This window comes from Nothoprocta perdicaria, unplaced genomic scaffold (assembly GCF_003342845.1).
Source record: "Nothoprocta perdicaria isolate Ctin4 unplaced genomic scaffold, notPer1 scaffold_103, whole genome shotgun sequence".
Classification (NCBI taxonomy): Eukaryota; Metazoa; Chordata; class Aves; order Tinamiformes; family Tinamidae; genus Nothoprocta; species Nothoprocta perdicaria.
In genome coordinates this window covers 1192812-1210111 of record NW_020454128.1, presented here as the reverse complement: position 1 = coordinate 1210111, position 17300 = coordinate 1192812, and the positions used below count along the sequence as shown (strand labels likewise).

The 17300-nt window shown below is 44.1% G+C and overlaps 1 protein-coding gene across 1 annotated transcript in view; it reads right to left on the bottom strand.

The window, feature by feature from the left end:
• Nucleotides 1-17300, bottom strand: part of UNC5D (unc-5 netrin receptor D) — a 79979-nt gene that overhangs the window by 10787 nt on the left and 51892 nt on the right. The window contains exons 5-11 of the mRNA XM_026042467.1: nucleotides 15990-16170; nucleotides 15094-15261; nucleotides 14495-14659; nucleotides 7754-7939; nucleotides 4789-5166; nucleotides 2500-2584; nucleotides 604-772 (exon numbers count right to left, since the gene is read on the bottom strand). Coding sequence (XP_025898252.1) covers nucleotides 604-772; nucleotides 2500-2584; nucleotides 4789-5166; nucleotides 7754-7939; nucleotides 14495-14659; nucleotides 15094-15261; nucleotides 15990-16170 — 1332 coding nt within the window. The remainder of the gene's footprint in view (nucleotides 1-603; nucleotides 773-2499; nucleotides 2585-4788; nucleotides 5167-7753; nucleotides 7940-14494; nucleotides 14660-15093; nucleotides 15262-15989; nucleotides 16171-17300) is intronic.

Here is a 17300-nt window from a genome sequence, read left to right as displayed (position 1 = left end):
AAAAGGAGAGAGTTACGATAACCTGGAATGTCTTAACTGTGTTTCCTCACACTGCAATGCAGCTTCGGTGGTTTTAATAATGTACAATGAATGTGGTTTTTTTTTTTTTTCTCATGTTGGTAAATTTAAAACCTCTCTGTTGACTAAAGGCTCGGTTCATGCACTGGCCCTCTCCTCAGGAGTGCTAAGTGTATTAGTAGGATCTCTCCCCCAAAGATGCAAGAAGTTGGACACGTTTGAGGCTGCTGCCTGTGCCAAATTTGGCCAGTGGGCTTAAAACACATGGCGGAGGGCAAGGTGAACAGACACATCACGCAAGGGGGTCCTGGCTGCATTATTGATGCGAGCTGATCAAAGGGTACCTTTGCATGTAACAGGGGCTAGGTCATTAAAAACTGTTTTTGCACACTTCAGTAGAGCGCTTCAGGCTAGTTTTAACTGCTTGACAAAGCAGAGTTTTTTCTCTTTTGCTTTCTTAAGGAAAAAAGAGCACTTCTGGTTCTATCCCTTGCATCATCTTTGACCAGCTCCTGCGTGAATGAAGATAACGGTGCTTCCATGGTTAGTACAGCCCTCTGAGTGGGAGCAGAAATGCAAACTTACCTCCCATTTTCCCTGTTGGGTCTTTTTCTTCAAGTGAATATTCCAGTGCTCTGAATTCAGCTCTGCGCAGTGTGGAATAGTCAAGGCAAACGGGGTGCTCACAGACACATCCGAGGGACCACAACTTACTTCTGGGCCTAGAAGAACATCTGGGCCATCTGGCTGTAGGCTTTGTTTGAAAAGAAGGTAAAAATCTTTCAGGTTTTGCCTTAATATGGATCACTAATGTACTTGCACTACCTTCATTACACAGTGAAGAAACTCGTCAAAGAAACTCGTCATTTCGTTCATCTGCTGCCGAAAACACATGCAACCCAGCCTGTGTGCTAATACGGAAACTGGCTGGAGATGAAACAGGCCTATTAGGCTACATTTACTCAAATCCTTGGCTGTTCAGTTCAGGCTTTTGATCTTTTAAATCAGGACTGCAAATACCTGCATCTATCTGACATCACACAGGAGGAGCACTCTCAGTATAACTAGAATTACGTGCTCTAAAAATGGAATGAAAAGCACCATTTCTCCCAAAGATTTGAGAAGTTCTAATGACTTCAGTGACATAACTCACACAAACAACTAAACACACATACAAGCATCTTTGAGATGAAGATCAGAGTGGAAAAAAAAAAAACAGACTCAACGTAACTGACAAAACAGGCCAGTTCTGCCTCTTCTTTTTCAAGTGTCAGAACAGTAACTCTTCCCAAGTCTTACTGCTCATAAGCATTTATAGGACTTTTAGGTTTAAATAAAAATCAAACGCACAGTTTCCTACAGCTGCCACTTCCCTCTTTGAACAGGAGCATGAAAACCTAAGAGGGAGAGGGAAGAGAGAGGCGCCGTGTTCCTGATGAGCCAGCCCTGCAGGAAGCTCCAAGCCCAGCACCCGGAGACACGCAGGGGATTGTGATTCATGGGCATAACAAAGTCCTTTGGTTTGCATCGTTTGCTTGAAATACTCGTTCTGACAGCAGTTCAGTGAAACACCCAATTTTTCACAAATTGCTCTCTGCTAAGAAACACTCTTTTTGCACAAAATAACATCGCTTAACAGCAGCCAACCTTTTGCAAATTGGAATTTCCTTAAAAACAAAACCTTCCACTTTTCCTAAATCCTTTTTCTTCCCAGCTAATTTAAGAAACCATCCTGAGTTTCCTACAAAGAATAAGAAAAATATCTGAGAATAGTCGCAAGATAAACATATCTAATCCTCCCAAATCCATCAAAATCCAAGATTTCCAAGCGCCTGTAAGACTTGCAGTAAATGAAAAACAAAGGATCGCTATAGTTGATCAAAAACTTTTTCTAAAAATAATGCTTCTTCTAAATAGAAGCTTCTTTCTAGAAGCAGTAAGCATTTCATCTCACAACACTGAGGTCACGCTGTCGGCAGCCGCGCTGCCCCTGCACCAGCTTTAGCTCCCTGCAGCCCCCGAGTAGCTTGTGAGACGGAGCTCGAGGTGCCCTGGGCAAGGAGCAGAGCGGCCTCTTCCAGAGCAGCCACGCTCAGCCCTTCTGCATAAAGTGTGAGGACAAAATCAAGCACAGAGGCTAGAGGGTGTCTGTTACACACTAATTCTCCCTTGGGCCAGAATCAACAACTCTGCTGCTCCTTTCACAGGCATCTGCAGCCTGTGCTTCTTGCCAGCATGCAGCACGTGTGGGACCTGGCTGTTTTCCTCCGTCAGGAGTCCCTCCCTGCTCCTTTAGGGCGTCTGGACTGCCAGGAGCGTCGCAGAGCACACCACCATGGTCACACCAGCAACACTGAACAGCGACTGACTTGCGTATTATATTCCATTCACTGAACAGCAGCAAGGACAAGAAATCAATGGAATGAGGCAGTTGCACAGATTTGGGATGGTATTATCGTGTGAGTTTTATGTGCTCTTTACCTGGATTCCCTTTGAGTGATGGCAAGATAGATCTCCCATGAACTCTCCTCAGGAATAGCTCCATGGGGTATCAACAAACTGACTCCTACAAGAGAGCAAAGGCAGAATTTATCTTCCAGAAAAACACTGGAGATAAAGAAAAATCTCACAATCGACCTCTGATTTACAGCACCTCGAAGGGCTGCCCAGAAGAGAAGAGTGCTCCTCTGAAGTAGTGGTTCCAAAAAATAAACATTAATACAATTCACATAGTTATTAATATTTCACTGTCCTCTAAAGATACAGATCAAAACAAGGTCCTTCTGCAGCCAGACACTGTAAACTCAGATGACTAAGAACTTCTTGCACCAACAAAGTTTTTAAAAAATGGACTCCTACAGCTCTGTGCCCCTGAATGCCACTGGATTCCTGGTCTAGATATGACTGAAGGTCTCTCTTCCCTTGATATGGGCAAACGCTTCATCTAATTCACCCCTTTGACAAAGGGAATAATTTTGGGAAACAAGAGTGACCTTCAGTCTTTAGCTCTTTCAGCGAGGCTGCCAGCAAGAACGGTTTATAAACACAGTTGTTTGGATTGTCTCAACCCATATAATAGAAGTACTTGGTTGCCTAAAACAACCAGCTCATTTCATCCACTGCTGAGCTAAACCTGCACGCAGCCCCGGCCGCACAGGACTGAGAAAGTCTCTGTTCTGTCAAGAGTCCTCAGAGCCATCCTGTCCCTGTGGGGAATATTCTGTGGCACTGATGTTTGGACCTGCAAGTGATTTTTCGGCAGTGCTCAATAAGTTTCAAGGATAAATACTCTTCTGTGGAACTCTGGGTGGCCTTTAGCAAGGTGGGCGCGGTGGGGGCCGAGGCGCAGGCACCCGTCCCCGCGGCTCGCTCCGCGCTCCCGCTCCTCCGCGGCCAGCGCTTTGAAGTCCAGCTTTCACATCAGCTAGCGGATAAGAGACCACAGAGTATGGCTCTGCTCTTTCATGTAGCTTTTTGTTTATGATAAAAACCAAACTGAGTATATTGGGAACGGGGAAAAGCTCTTTACCCTCTTTCATTAGAAGCAGCAGTGCTGGAGTACAGAAACATTCAATTAGCTATTTATAATTTTAGTGGAAAAAAGGCTTCCTTTAATGCCCCTGCTGCGGCAGCCTGGGCAGCACGTTTTTCTCTCCAGCTACGCTGCAGCTTTACGAGCCGAGACTCCGCTCAAACTCAGACTGCACTGCAAATCCGTGACCGTTCGCAGCAGCAACGCGGGCAAGTGTCAGTCCCTCCCATTTGTGCCCACAGCGAGGCTCGTGTTCTCATCAACTACAGTCTCACTGTGAATGTTAGAGGGACTCAGGCTGTTACACGTGTTTGCAGCCTTCGTTCTAGAAATCCCTTACGTTCTTCTCCTTCCATTACTATCGCAGACAAACGTTTTCATATTGAAAGCAGGAATGCAGGCAACCATTTGCCATCATATGACCAGGAAAGAGGCCAGTTCTCCCATGCTTTTGATAAATGCTGGCACTTTAGCTGGATTTTTTTCAGATCTTCAAGCCTAAAACCCAGGTAGACACTATCATGGCTTTCAAATAACCCCTTGAATACTTGGAATATGTCACACTTGCAGAAGCCGAGCTAAGCAGTACCGTGATGGAAGCTAAGTTACAACTGACTAGAAAATTTCATATTACATTAATGGAGAAAAATAAAAAATATATAAACTGCATGCAGGCTGAATAAGCATTTAAATCATCTGATAGATGGGGCTGGCATTATTTAAAGTAGCTAAATATACAGTATGAGAAGCTTCTTCGTTTATGACCATTACAGTGACTTAGTGCATCTGCCTCTGCAGTGCTCAATCCCGAACAAAAAATCCTGTGAAGAAATGAATGCATTCTATATATTATGCATGATTGTCCACTAAATATTTTAGCTCTTGGTTATATACTGTTATCAATCTTCTTTAAATGCAGACTTTATTTTTTTTTTTTTATGATTTTAAAAGCCTGATTTTATGGTACATGAGGGATAAGGCTGTGCAGTAGCTTGCAAGCATTCACTGCAGCCGGACAGTACGAAACAAGCTTGGAAAGACTAACAAACTGCTTTGGAGTTGAGTTTAAAGAGACTTGGGATGAGAGCACACAGAAGTCCAGCAGAGCCCCTGTCACTGGCAGCAGCAGCATTGGGCTAGTTCTCTTTGGCATTTTGAACAAGAAAACATTCAACATGAGGGATTTGCCTCAGTGCGACACAAGGAAGGGAGGGAGGGAGGATCAAGGATCTACCCACCTGTGTTCGGAATCACTAAACGGCCACCCAGGTGTCCAAAAACGGCAGCTGTTTTCAGCTCACTTTTTGCTGAAATAGGAGAAAGGTTCTGGATGTAGGTAGCCTTGTTCCTGGCGTGTATCGTGCCAAAGCCCCTGGTATTCCCATGAGGAAAAGTTCCAGAATGAGCTTTGCTGTGATATTCAGCCCTCTCGGTCACCCCTAGGGAAACCATGAATGAACTCTGCACTTTGACTTTGATGTCGGACAGCGGGTTAAACAGTGAAGACTCTGTCATCAGCTCCTTGTCCATGGGGTCCTGCAGGCAGATGGGTCCGCTGTACGTTCTGCTCACTGTCAAGTCCGGCTGCATGGACGAGTTCAAAAGCAGGGAGTTACCTGATGAATGAAGGGGAGCAGGGAGTTGGTTACTTTTTCTCATTACATTATATACAGCATCTGTGTAGCAGGCAAATGGAGAAATGGTATGGGCAGGGGATGCAGCATCCATTTTATGGAGACTCCAGAGGGCAGAGAAGCAGGAATTAGCAATCCTGGTTTCCTGGTGATGCGTGTTCTAGTTTACAATCTTTAAATGCATAAACTCTATGTTCTGAAGTCTCACAAGCTACAGCTGCACTTAGAATGAAAAAAGCAACATGCACATGAGCTTCAGCATGACCCATGACTCATGTCCTAGACGTGTCTCATGATTACTGCATTTTATAAAAATGACAATTTGGGGGTAACTGTTAGTCAATTATATGATGGCATGTCTGCCTTTCTCTGCGTCCCATCTGTCCAGACTCTGCTGCAGCCTCTACTGCGGTCCTAAACATGTACAAGCTACTTCCTTCTTAGCGAGATCTGGAACTTGAATCACACTCTGTCTGCAAATAAAAAAAAAACTGTGTGGGAAAAAACGATTAGATGCGTATTTAATTGTCAGTTTTAGGAAAAACATTACATGTATATGTAACTCCTGTGCAGCACCCAACTGCACTTCGATTTTCCCATCTATAAACAGGAGCTAGACAGGCTATGCTCAGATGTGCTGCATCTAACACTAATGTGCTCAATGTAGTCAGGACATACTGAGTCATGTAATAAACCATTCAGTTGATGGAGAGTCTCCATATTCTCTCACTTCATGTCAGTCAGCTGCAGAGCTCCTCCCGCACTTCTGTCCTGCACTTCCTCTACTCCTGTGCTGTTCAGACTGTATAAAAGCTTAAGTTTAAACACAGTCACGCACAGAGACCGGCACTGTTGCCGGCCTGCGTTTTGAAAACACTCCGACTCTGTGATGGAAAGTGCCAGCCTTGTTACCTGGATAATTCCTAGTGAAATCTGCAGGAATTCTGCACTCTAGCACTGCCTTTCTGACCTCTGCACCGTTTCATGTTTGACTTGCTCTTCCTTCCTGATACTCTCAGAACACAGAATCACACAGGGCGATGTTCAGAAGCAGATGAAACGATGCAGCAGATCTAAAGGACACTTGATCACTGTTTTCTACACTGCAGGCAGTTCCAAGGAACATGAATCCAGAAAGGAACTTCAGTTTTGGAGGTTTTCTTCTGTGTATGCTTTTTTTTTTTTTCCCCTTCCTTCCTTTCTTCCATTTTTTTTTTTAATTAAAACCCACATCTTCCTGCGGACTTTGTCAGAGCTCATGCAACAGGACAGGCTTTATGCCTGAGAGAAACTGGGTTGGAGAGAAACTGGGACAATAGCAATGCAGGGAAGAACACCAGAGTTTTACTTCCAGGAACATTTTAGCTCAGGAAACACTGAAAAAAAAAAAAAGAGGAGGAGGAAAGGATCCTTTTAGGGCCTGCTGTCTTCAGATCCCTTGTGTGGGAGCTGAAGCTCCATCGTGTCTTAGCCAACTGAACAGGTAACTGGTCTCTTCATGGCCGCTGAATGTTTTAGTTAACAAAAACTCATATTGAAAAACCCCAAAGTAGCTAAAACTGAAGTAACCTCCTGGCATAAGAGGAACTGCCTGTCTTGGCATTAAATCAAAGAAGAAATTTCCCAGCCTCCAAATGAGATTTTCATGGCAAGTGAAACTATTTGAGCCAGGCACTGAGAATTATGTGACACTAATTTAAGGCTTAGCTATTTAACCGAATGAGTAAACATGCTTCAAACTTTCTAGTCTTATGCTTCATGAGGAATGTCTTTCAGAAAATAATCCTAAAAACAAAAACTCTGCAACACATTTAATTCCCATAAAGAGAGAAGAATCCTGGAGATATTTTCCTATCCCTCAGTACACCACTCATCTCCAGCAAGGCAGGCAGCTGCGTTGGAATGCCACTACCAAAATATACTCTTTCATATACGCGTTCTCTTTTGCAACTTTTTGCTTCTAAGAAGTATTATTTCAGAAAACACCTAGGTATTACTTTTAGTAAAAGGCTTTATTTTTTACCATATTTTATTATATCAGGGATCTTATAAAGCCTTAAAAAAACAGAGAGAATCAGTAGGGGTTTACACATATTTATCTCATTCTCTTCCAGAGACCTTGGAATATGAACGTTTCACATGCAAAGAACAGCTTATAAAATACAAAGGTAGACTGATCAAACTAACAATACAATGATAATCCCTTTAAGGAAGGAACCAGATGTGTAACCGAGCAGGAAGGCTCTACAGAGGGATGCCTGCCGTATTTTTTTTGTTTGTTAAGTCACAAGCGCCACGTCAGTATTTCTGTAGTGCTAACAAGGAGGACGTGCAGCCAGCAAAGGTGCTTTATGATTCCTGTGAGAAAGCAGCAGCACACAGGGAAAGACACTGCAGCTCCGAGAGCCCCGCTCGTGCTCCCTGCGCTGGAGCTGCTCTCCCCTGGCTCTGGCCCAGCCTGCTGAGCGTTAAGCTGGGATATCCCCCAGCCGCCAGTCAGTGCATATGAGCTTAGTATCTCTGTGCAGTAGGAGTTCGGGAGAAAAGAAAATGAAATCACAACACTAACCTTGTCTGACTGTTTTAAAATTAAATGTCTGGAAGCCTCCTGTCAGTGCAGACGAATCAATCACATCCACGCCGTACTCACTCTGACTCCGTCTGTACAGGGTCACTGCCACCACCAGCACGGCCACAGCGATGACCGCCGCTCCCAGCCCCGAGTACAAGGCAATGTCGCTGGCGTTCTCCATGTCTGCAAGCAGAGAGAGCAGGGGATGAGGGCTGTGAGCAGAGGGATGGCGTGAGGCCACGGGCCTGTGGCCAGGGGTGTGGAGCCATCATGACAGGAGCGCGGTGCACCAACACACCCAGAAAAGCAAGCGCAGGGAAGCATGAGAAAACCCTCCGGAGGCCCCACTCCGACGGCGGGAGGCCACACTGTGTGCATCACGGTATTAGCCATCTTTTAAGAATGGGCTGGTTTGAATTGCAGCCATCAAAGCAGGGCCAGAAATAGAGCTGAGGACTCAGCCTCCTCGCTCAGGAGCACGCGAGCCGGGCCGGCTCCTCACTGCGCATCGATCAGCTCCCCTCCAGCCCAGTGGAGATCCTTAAGAGATGGCAATGCAGCCCTGAAATGAGGGAATGTGGCAGTGCAGCCACAGATGCTGTTACACAAATCAGCATGATTCTCATCTACCGCAGGCTTCCAGGGAAAGTTCTAGGTTTGAGCTCTGGAGCTAATGCAGGAGGTCATGAATCCCCTGAAAAAGAGGAGTTCTGCATCAGTCTTAGGGAAGGTTTCCCCCACTCCCCTCTCCACTCCCTATTCCCTGCATGAGCCTTATTACGAGGAGCAGCAGCCCTTCCTTGTGAAGCCAGAGAGGGGCTGAAGAAATCCCACACCTCACCTTGGATTCCTGCAAGGTCCTCAGCCTTCCAATTGGGAACTGGACCTTTGAGTCATCAAACCCATGTACTAAACGTACAACCAAGTTTTCTAAGATTTTAGTCTTGTAGAGGAATGTGTTTCTTTAAAAGAATGAATCCAAGTGAATCCCGCTGTATTATGTAATTTAATTACCCAGTTTCACTTTTCTACATCTTTTGGGATTTGGGACCACGTACCGTGAAATTAAATTACTCAGCAAGTATCCTTAGTGGGTCCTTGGATAGATCCCTTAAAGCCAAGCTCCAGTTTAGAGAAGAGATAATCACGTATTCGCAGGGTGCATCATCTGCCTTCCCACTATGCGGCACTGCTGCTGTCAAGCGGGAAGCACCAAGTAACTGCTTGCAACTGCTTCCACAAACAGTGGGATTCAAAACATACCATATATTCTTTGCTGAATTTCCTTAACTTTAGTAAGGTGTTAACTGCTCAGTTTCAAAGGAATCCTGGAAGAGTTCTTCACGTGTGAACACGCCTGTTCACACATATAAAATACTTAGAATTCAGGGAAAATACAAATTTTGAAAGCCATCAGAATTTAGAAGAATTTTAAACTGACATGATAGTCCCTACTGATCCTAAGGAACAGACCTGCTAAAGAAAGGTGACCTCCATTTCTATTTAGGACACTGCTGTTACTTCTTTGGAAACATCCTGTATTTTTGAAGTAACTTTAATCTCCTTTCCATCTTTGTGCAGAGAGTTCCTCTCCTTTGGGGACCAGAAGTTGGCAACGTAGCAGGAGGGGTAATTTTTATGTTTTTACTTTTTCTCAGAAGGGAACAAAGTGAAAAACAAACATAAAAGGAAAACATTTACAGTCAAACAATTACTATTTAATGAGTTGCATCCTCCCAACCCAGAAGAGGGATGACTCTCATAAAGCACCAAAGTTTTTTTCCTCCACATTTCAGTTACAGGGTACATGTTTGTCGTAATTGTAGCCTATATTTCACTCCACCTCCTGACACTGTTACACAACATTTATTGAAAGCACATTTGATGGTAATGAAGTTTCTATTAACTATGATTAAGTTTCATAAAGCACCTGAAGATAATTTAAGATGTTCAGGAGCAGAAAATGAAACATTTGGTTTAGTACATTAGGAAACATAATTGATTAAATTATCTCATTTGCAATAAGTGCTTTCCAGGAGCTACACGGGGCATACGTTTCCCCCAGTTTCCCATCAATTTGCTGCGCGATAGGGAAGATTTTTCCTGCTTGTCCTCTACCCAACTCCCAGGGCCCTCTCAGTAAACCCTCGAGTCCAGCTCTTCACGTGGCCATTCCCGCCGGGCACGTCCCAGCAGCGGGAACGTGAGTCCTTGTGGATCTGACACGCGACCCAAAGCCAGAGAGTCACCATGAGGCTATTTAGTAGAACAGGTTGTTTCTCAATTACCTCCATAATTGACTTGATTTTGCATCCGTGATGATTCACATAGTCTTAAACTAAGCTCCTGTTCACGGTACTGAGCAGCAACAAGCTGTATTATACATTTCTAACTTCACAGTTTAAAGAAACTCTTTAATTTTCCTAGGAACCTTGCATGTTAAGATCAATTGCAGCAAAATTTCTTTTTTTAAGGCAAGAGAAATTACAGCAAGTTGACTGATGTTCAAGGTGCTGGGATTATTAGTTATGTTTCTGATCAGTGATGTCTTCTGCAGATAATACAGACCCCAGCTTGAGTCCTTTCCAACTCCTGCTTTATCAGACAGCAGAATCCTGTGGCATCTCACAGCCAGGCAGGCGGCCTTCAACCTCCCAAGAAAATCATCTGCTGTTCTCACACCGCTGCCTGCTGCACATGTGCCCTAAACAAACACAGCTGAGGCAAGGTTAGGCTTTCTAAAGATTTTCTAAGAATTTAAGCGCCCAAGTTTCATAAAATTTCAAATAACCGGAGCACCCTGTGCCCTTATACCCTAGAGGAACTCTCAGACTTTAAGGGAAATAGCTTTTAATAAATAATAGAGAACCTGCCTTCAAAGAAGATGAAAGCAACTGCATCCATTATGTCTCACAAAAGAGGCAGATTCTTGTCCTAACTCCTTCAAAGGAGTTTTGCTAAAAATATGTTTATTAGTCAAAATTCAAAGAAAATAATATTGAAAACAAAGCAGTCAAAAGTCCTCACAGCTTTGTGCAGGGCTTAATGAAGGAAAAAGCAATGTCTCAGCTTTAGAACAGACAGGTCTCACGGAAACTGTGGTTTTGCTGGAAGGTGAAGTGTGCCAAGTCTTTCACGTCTGTTTCTCTAAGTGTAAAATTAGTCAATTTACTCCAGATGTTTTAGATAAAACTAAAATTCCCCTGAAATCAATGGAAGGCTGAGAAATAACAAGATGGCATGATAGAAGCCCCCTAAAGGAGAATATAAACGTTACACAGGGTAGAGCACATTAGCCCTCTTTGCCAGGCAATTAGCGAAGTCTGCAGCAAACTGACCAGGCCCAGACACAGAGCCAGGGCGGAACCAGATTTCAAGCAAGGCAGCCAAATTCCTACATCCTTCTTTTTCATTATTTTTTTTTTATCCCAAGGCCTTAGCAATACTCAAGACGAGTATTCCAGCAGAACGAGCTCCCAGGCAGATGCAGTTTATGAAGAATGATCACTTTCTTACTTTCAGACTAAAACCGAAGATCCCAAAGTCACTAAGTAGATGCTGTCAGTATATTCGAAAATCTTTCATATAACCTTCAGTTTTATTTAGCTTATAAACAAATAAAGTAGAATTACAGAAAAGATGAGAAAAGATCATGTTTACAAGAGAAAAAAATAACTTACTTTGGGATTTTATTTCATGAAGAGGTTTTTTATCTAAAAAAAGAAGGGAGGGAGAGAAAATTGCACTTAATAAATTTACATGGAGCATATCTATTTCCTATATTGCTCCTGTCTAGTGCTACAAATGAAACATTTTCTCCTGGTTTGCTGACAATATGAATATTTTATGCTGTCCATATTTTTCTCTTCCTTTTTGTTAATCTCTTTCTGGATGTTCCTTTACTGTCATTTCTCACTGGGTTAGTTCAAGTATCTGTTAACTTTCTTTGCTGCTTTCATTTATAATACATATCTCGGCAATAAGAAAGTTCAATACTTTGAAGTGTGTCACTTTGCAAACGAAGTTAAGGATGAATTAATTCTCTGTATGTTTGAAACAAGGGAGTGAGAGACACTTATTTATCAACTACCCGTATGTATAATATGGAAACATTTACTTATCTAATTATACACAAATGACATCTATGTATATATAAGAACCTAATAAATACTCTATTCATACATATACAAATATATGAAAATATTAAATACAGGTTTTATACATGAGTGTACATCTTAAAAATGAGCTTTTCTCTCTCTCCCTCCTGCTAAGCACCGGAGTTACCTTTTCAGCTTTTACCAGATAAAGAAATCAGGAGGTGATGGGACCCCACCTCGTTCAGTGCCCACGGCAGCGACCCCTCTCCGGGGCATGCCGGGCTCTCCGTGTTTCCAAGCTTGCTGCTTATAAATTCCTCATGTGCAGGAGCAACTGCCAGCAGCGCCTCCGGGTTCCGCGCGCTACAAACCCGCAGCTCCAGCATCAGTCCTGCCAGCCCCACCTGCTTGGGCACGCTGTCCAGCTCAAGCAACTGTTCAAAGAGGCTGCTCGAAGAAAAACCAAACAAAACTCCGCGACATACAACTAACCTGGGCCAATTACAGTTACAAAATCATGTCTTGGGGCACATCTTTTTGTTTGGTTGGATTTTTAAGCTTTATTTTAGGACAAGGTTATTAAGACAACCATTTCCTTCTCTCCTGCCACCATCTGAGACCAAGTGCCATGCTCATTGCAGCTGAGCTCCTAGCCGTGTTCTGGTGACCTGCACACAAACTTCCCACTAAAGCTGCAGACCACAGATTTAGATGCTGAACTTGGAGTGCAGCACTGGTGGTGTGCGCTGGCATTAAAAGTTCTCATCAAGAGAAAGGAGAGCCACCTACCTAAAAAGCACATTTTCAGTTAAGGCACAAAACACTGGGTGTATATTCCTAAGTGTGCACAGTTCATGTCTGAAAATTTTACAAGGATTTTTTTAAATTTTATTTCTTATTAGGAAAACCAGCCTTATTCTAACTGCATTTTCAATCAGTGTTCTTAAGCTTGAGATGAGGGTTCCCTCATCTCAATAAAATAAAATACTGTTCTAGCAGCATGTTGGCAGACACAACTCCAAACTCCCAGTTCCTTTTCCCTTCTCTGCAGCAATGTGGATAGAGGGATTTGAGCAGTCCAGTATCTGCAATCCTGGCTCGTAGGAAAAGGTTCAGAGGGCTTTACCCGAGTACAGTTCCTGAGAATTCACTCCTAGAATCACAATTAAGCATCAAACGCAGCGCTCATGACACAGCTGTCTGGCACAGCACTCCCCTTGTGCACTGCTGGGACACCCGAGACAGACTGACAGCAGCGGCACAGTGACAACACACCGGAGGACAGGCAGTGACAGGGGCATCTTCCAACCTGCCTATTAAAAGAGCCTAGAGGAAGCCCTCGGAACAGAGCCCTCGGAAGGAGGTCAGCAGAGAGCTGGAAGGCACCGAGAAGGCCTGAGAGCTGCAGCACTTGCTCTCGACGAGCAGCGCGCAGAGCTCCCACTTCTACGGGGTCCAGCTGTGCTACAGGCACCCGGGGAGTTCGCAGATTGCCCCCATGGAATGAAGCTATTGCCAGCAAGTGAAATTAGTTTCTCCAAAATGTCTATCATCAATCTCAATGCTTAATAAAAACAGCTTTTCACCAGGCCACAAGCTGCTTTCAGATTACCAAGATAAACCTGGGAATCTTTGTTCTTCTACTCTAAACTGTCAGCACAGCTGGAAGGTGACACACAGGGCTGACATTATCTACTCAGTCAAAGACGTCCCTGGAGTAGGACAGGGAGTCTCTACCACCTTGCAATGCCATAAGGTCTCTTCTTGGAAGCAGTGACCTGAACAGGGCCACCGTTTATTAACTCTGATGAAACTCATGGCTGTCACCAACACTGATGAGCACAGAGATCTCAGCTGCCTCTTTTCATGCCCCTTTCAACACATCTTTTCCAATGGAAATGCTAATCTGCACCCATGAAAGGACTAAGCCATTCTACAAGCCATCTGCAGAGAAGGGTATTCATTTAATGTATAAGAAGGAGAAAGACCTCAGAAAGCATCTTACTATCGCTGTGTTGGTCCTCAAAGGCTGAATGAATTGCAGTGTTCACAAATTTTCACTAGTTATTTCTTTTTAAAACACAGAAAAGGAAAAAAAGCTGAAATTTGTTCATGTCCTCTGCATGATAAAGCTTGACTGGGTAACGCCTTGGAGCTGGAGAGCTGTTCTGTAATCCTGGAAACTTGAAGGAGTTGGGATATGCAGCAAAACTGAAGATGATCCCTCCCTCAAAAACCAAATAAAATCTTATTTTTCAAGTCTCAGCTGAGATATGCATATTTATGAAGCTTATATAATTATACAGGATGCTAGCTGCCATTAAGGAAATTATTATAATCTTTGGACAAAAAAGGGAGTTCATTTTGTTTAGACAATAATTTTCCTCTTTTCACCGGACGTATTTCATGCAATCACCTGGTAATGAAGAAGCAAAGTAGGTGCTAGATAATTTTGGTGACACAGAAACCACTGCAGATTTCAGACTGCACAAACGCAACTCCTTAAAACCATAATCTTGTTTTTTTGTAGTAACATTGCAACCAGAGGAGTTCTGCTGACATGGATGTGAGGCACTCCCGACACTGTATCTCCAGCTCTAGGTGCTACCTGCCCTTCTCTTCAGTGCAAACCATTACCCACCTTGAATGCAAAGCCCCTCGGTGCAGTTCTCCGACTCCTGACTCAGGCCCTCGCAGTCTTTTCCTCCGTTCCTTGGCGGGGGAGCAATGCACTCCCGAACTCTCAGGTGTTCACACTCCGGGCTGCACACGGACCATTCGCTCCACACCTCCCAGTTTCCATCCACTGCACGGGGAGGGGAAAAAAATCCTTGCTGCAAGTCAAACTGCTTAGCTTAGGGATCCGAGTAGAACATACAGTGCAAGTCACAAGGAAGCAGAGTTCAGACTTTCAAACTGAAGTGTCTTCCTTCCTCCTCTCCCTATCTAAGCAGCCCTTTACATTCTTCTTACATTGAACAAGCTGTTTTGTGATCGAGCATTTAGTTGGCTGCAGTGTCAGTTTAAGGCCTGAGAAACCTGCATGAAAACTGCTGCTCTTAGAGAAAGACCAAAAGGCACAAGGCCCTGCCCTGCAGTGGAAGCAAGCACACAACTATCCCCAAGTTCCAATTTAACCTGAATGGTCTCTAAATATTGTTGTCTACCATGTATACCAGGTAGGGATAGCTCTCAGAGTGACCCGCAAGGTTAATCCTGAAGAAGCCACGAACGTCTCACCAGGGCAAAGCGAAGTGCAGGTGATTTTCTGCACTGACATTCCCTCGCAGAAGGCCCCTCCGTTGAGCGGCGCGGGGTTTGTGCAGGTTCGCGATCGCTTCTGCCAGCCTCGACCACACCGTGCGTTACAGCTGGACCACTCGGTCCACGAAGACCAGCCGCCGTTTACTGCAAAACACACACACGTCCCTGAGGCTGCTGGAGATGCATGAAGAGTTATGCAAGAAATCACTCCAAGGCAGCATTTTGCTTTTCACTCTCTGCAGGTAAATTTGAAGTAGAAGCACTGCCACCCACAAAGCATCAGAACATAAATGCATGAAGGACACGGATTCAAAAAACACAAGCATTTGTTTCAAAAGAGTAATACGAAAAAAGGTGCAATCACTGATGGCAAGACTGAGGAGGAGGTAAAAGCAGGTACCGCAGCTTTTTTAAATAAGCTTTGCTTAAATGCAAATGATCTATTTTTCTAAATCGGGTGAGATAACGGTGGAGATAAAGGAAGGTTCTGCTCCTTCGTCTGCTGCAGTGCAGCTGCCCCTTTGGAAACTGGTGCTTGAAGCCTGCAGTGCCCCACATCCAACCGCAGCCACCCCCAACGCTCCTCCCCAGGCACATGCTTAGGGGCCTCCTGCTAGCAGGCAAGGTGTACTTGGGTGCTTTAGCTTATAATGAATCTTATTAATACCTGGAGCCAGGATGGTTATTGCTGACATAACAACCAACTCATAGTGCTAATCACTGCAAAAAAGGCATTCCTTTAGCCTTCAGCAACAGAACTGAAGCTCTTCTTAGTAGTAACGAACTTCCAGCCTTCGTTACCAATACTAGGCACCCACGCAGTAAGCACATCCATTAAGTTTTTGCATAATTATTGAGTATTTTTCACCGACCATATACCACGACGGTGGCAGAGAGGCTCCTCCTCCTGGCGACGATGTTGGCAGCCATGCAGGTGTAGTTGCCGGAGTCGGAGAGCCGCGCCTGGCGGATGATGAGGTTGTGGTCTGCTCTGGTGTCAATGTTCTCATCCAAATTGGAATCAATGGGCTCCTCGTTCTTGAGCCATTCCACCTGCAGGGAGATGCAGGAGAGAAAATCATGAAATATGTAAAGATGGAAGCAGGAAGTCTGCACAATCATCCAATATTTCAAGCAATTCATTAATAGATTTCATTTTGATTTTTATTACAATCATTAAGATAAAAACAAAGCTAGTTTCCAACAAGGCAGATATGCACAGGCTCAGGAAAGAAAGTATTCCTATCCCAAATGCCCTGGAGCTTATTACAAAGGGGGGGGGGAGGGGGCGCTCCTCATCTAGAGTTGCAAATAACCAGTACTCAAAGGGAGGGGTTGTATTTGTTCTAACGGGGGTAGAGAAGGTAAGGATGAAGGAGACAGGATTAACATTTAATCCTAGGAATCAACAAGCTAAGATAAAAACATCATTTACCCCTGATTCTTTTTACCACAAGTAGTGAAGCAGTAGCAAAGCTTCAACATGAAGTCATTTCCTTAAGTATGTGCATCACTTACTCCACATCACACACAGCGGAAGGGCTACATCTTCAGAACAGGCTCCCAGTTTGAATAAACATTCTTAAACCAGGAAGCCATCAGTACTTGTTGCCAAGGAGCATTAATGCTGTATGTAATATACCCCGACACACGTCCTCTAGTTCACCAAGCGGCCACTCTCTGAGCAGACCCAGCCACTCTCTGCAAGGCATTTCTCTACTTGAAACATTTAAACAAAATACTTAAGGCATGGCAAGCTGCTGTTGTAGAATTGAAAAATTAAAAATAGAAGCAGAAGAAAACAGATCCTATTAAAAGACTGAACAAATGTGACTCATTTTAATAGCTTTTCTAGACCTGAAGGAAGCGTGGTTGTACCCTGAAGACAAATACCTCTCTCATCTCAGTACAGATGAATAACCTCATTTGGGAACTAGGGGAAGAACTTGTAACTTTGAGGTAATGAGCTTATGGATTTGCTAGCTACAGGCATTCATTAGCACACTGCTCCACGCAGATGGTCTGCAATTTGTACATTTTCCAGTTTATAAACAAATCTGCAAATGCTGACCATCAAAGCCAATTAGATTTCATGCCAGACAGCAGGTTCCTCTTCCAGTGGCATCAGTCACTCAGCTTAGCTGGGACAGAAGGTGTGTGACTGTCACATCCCCAGCTCCTCA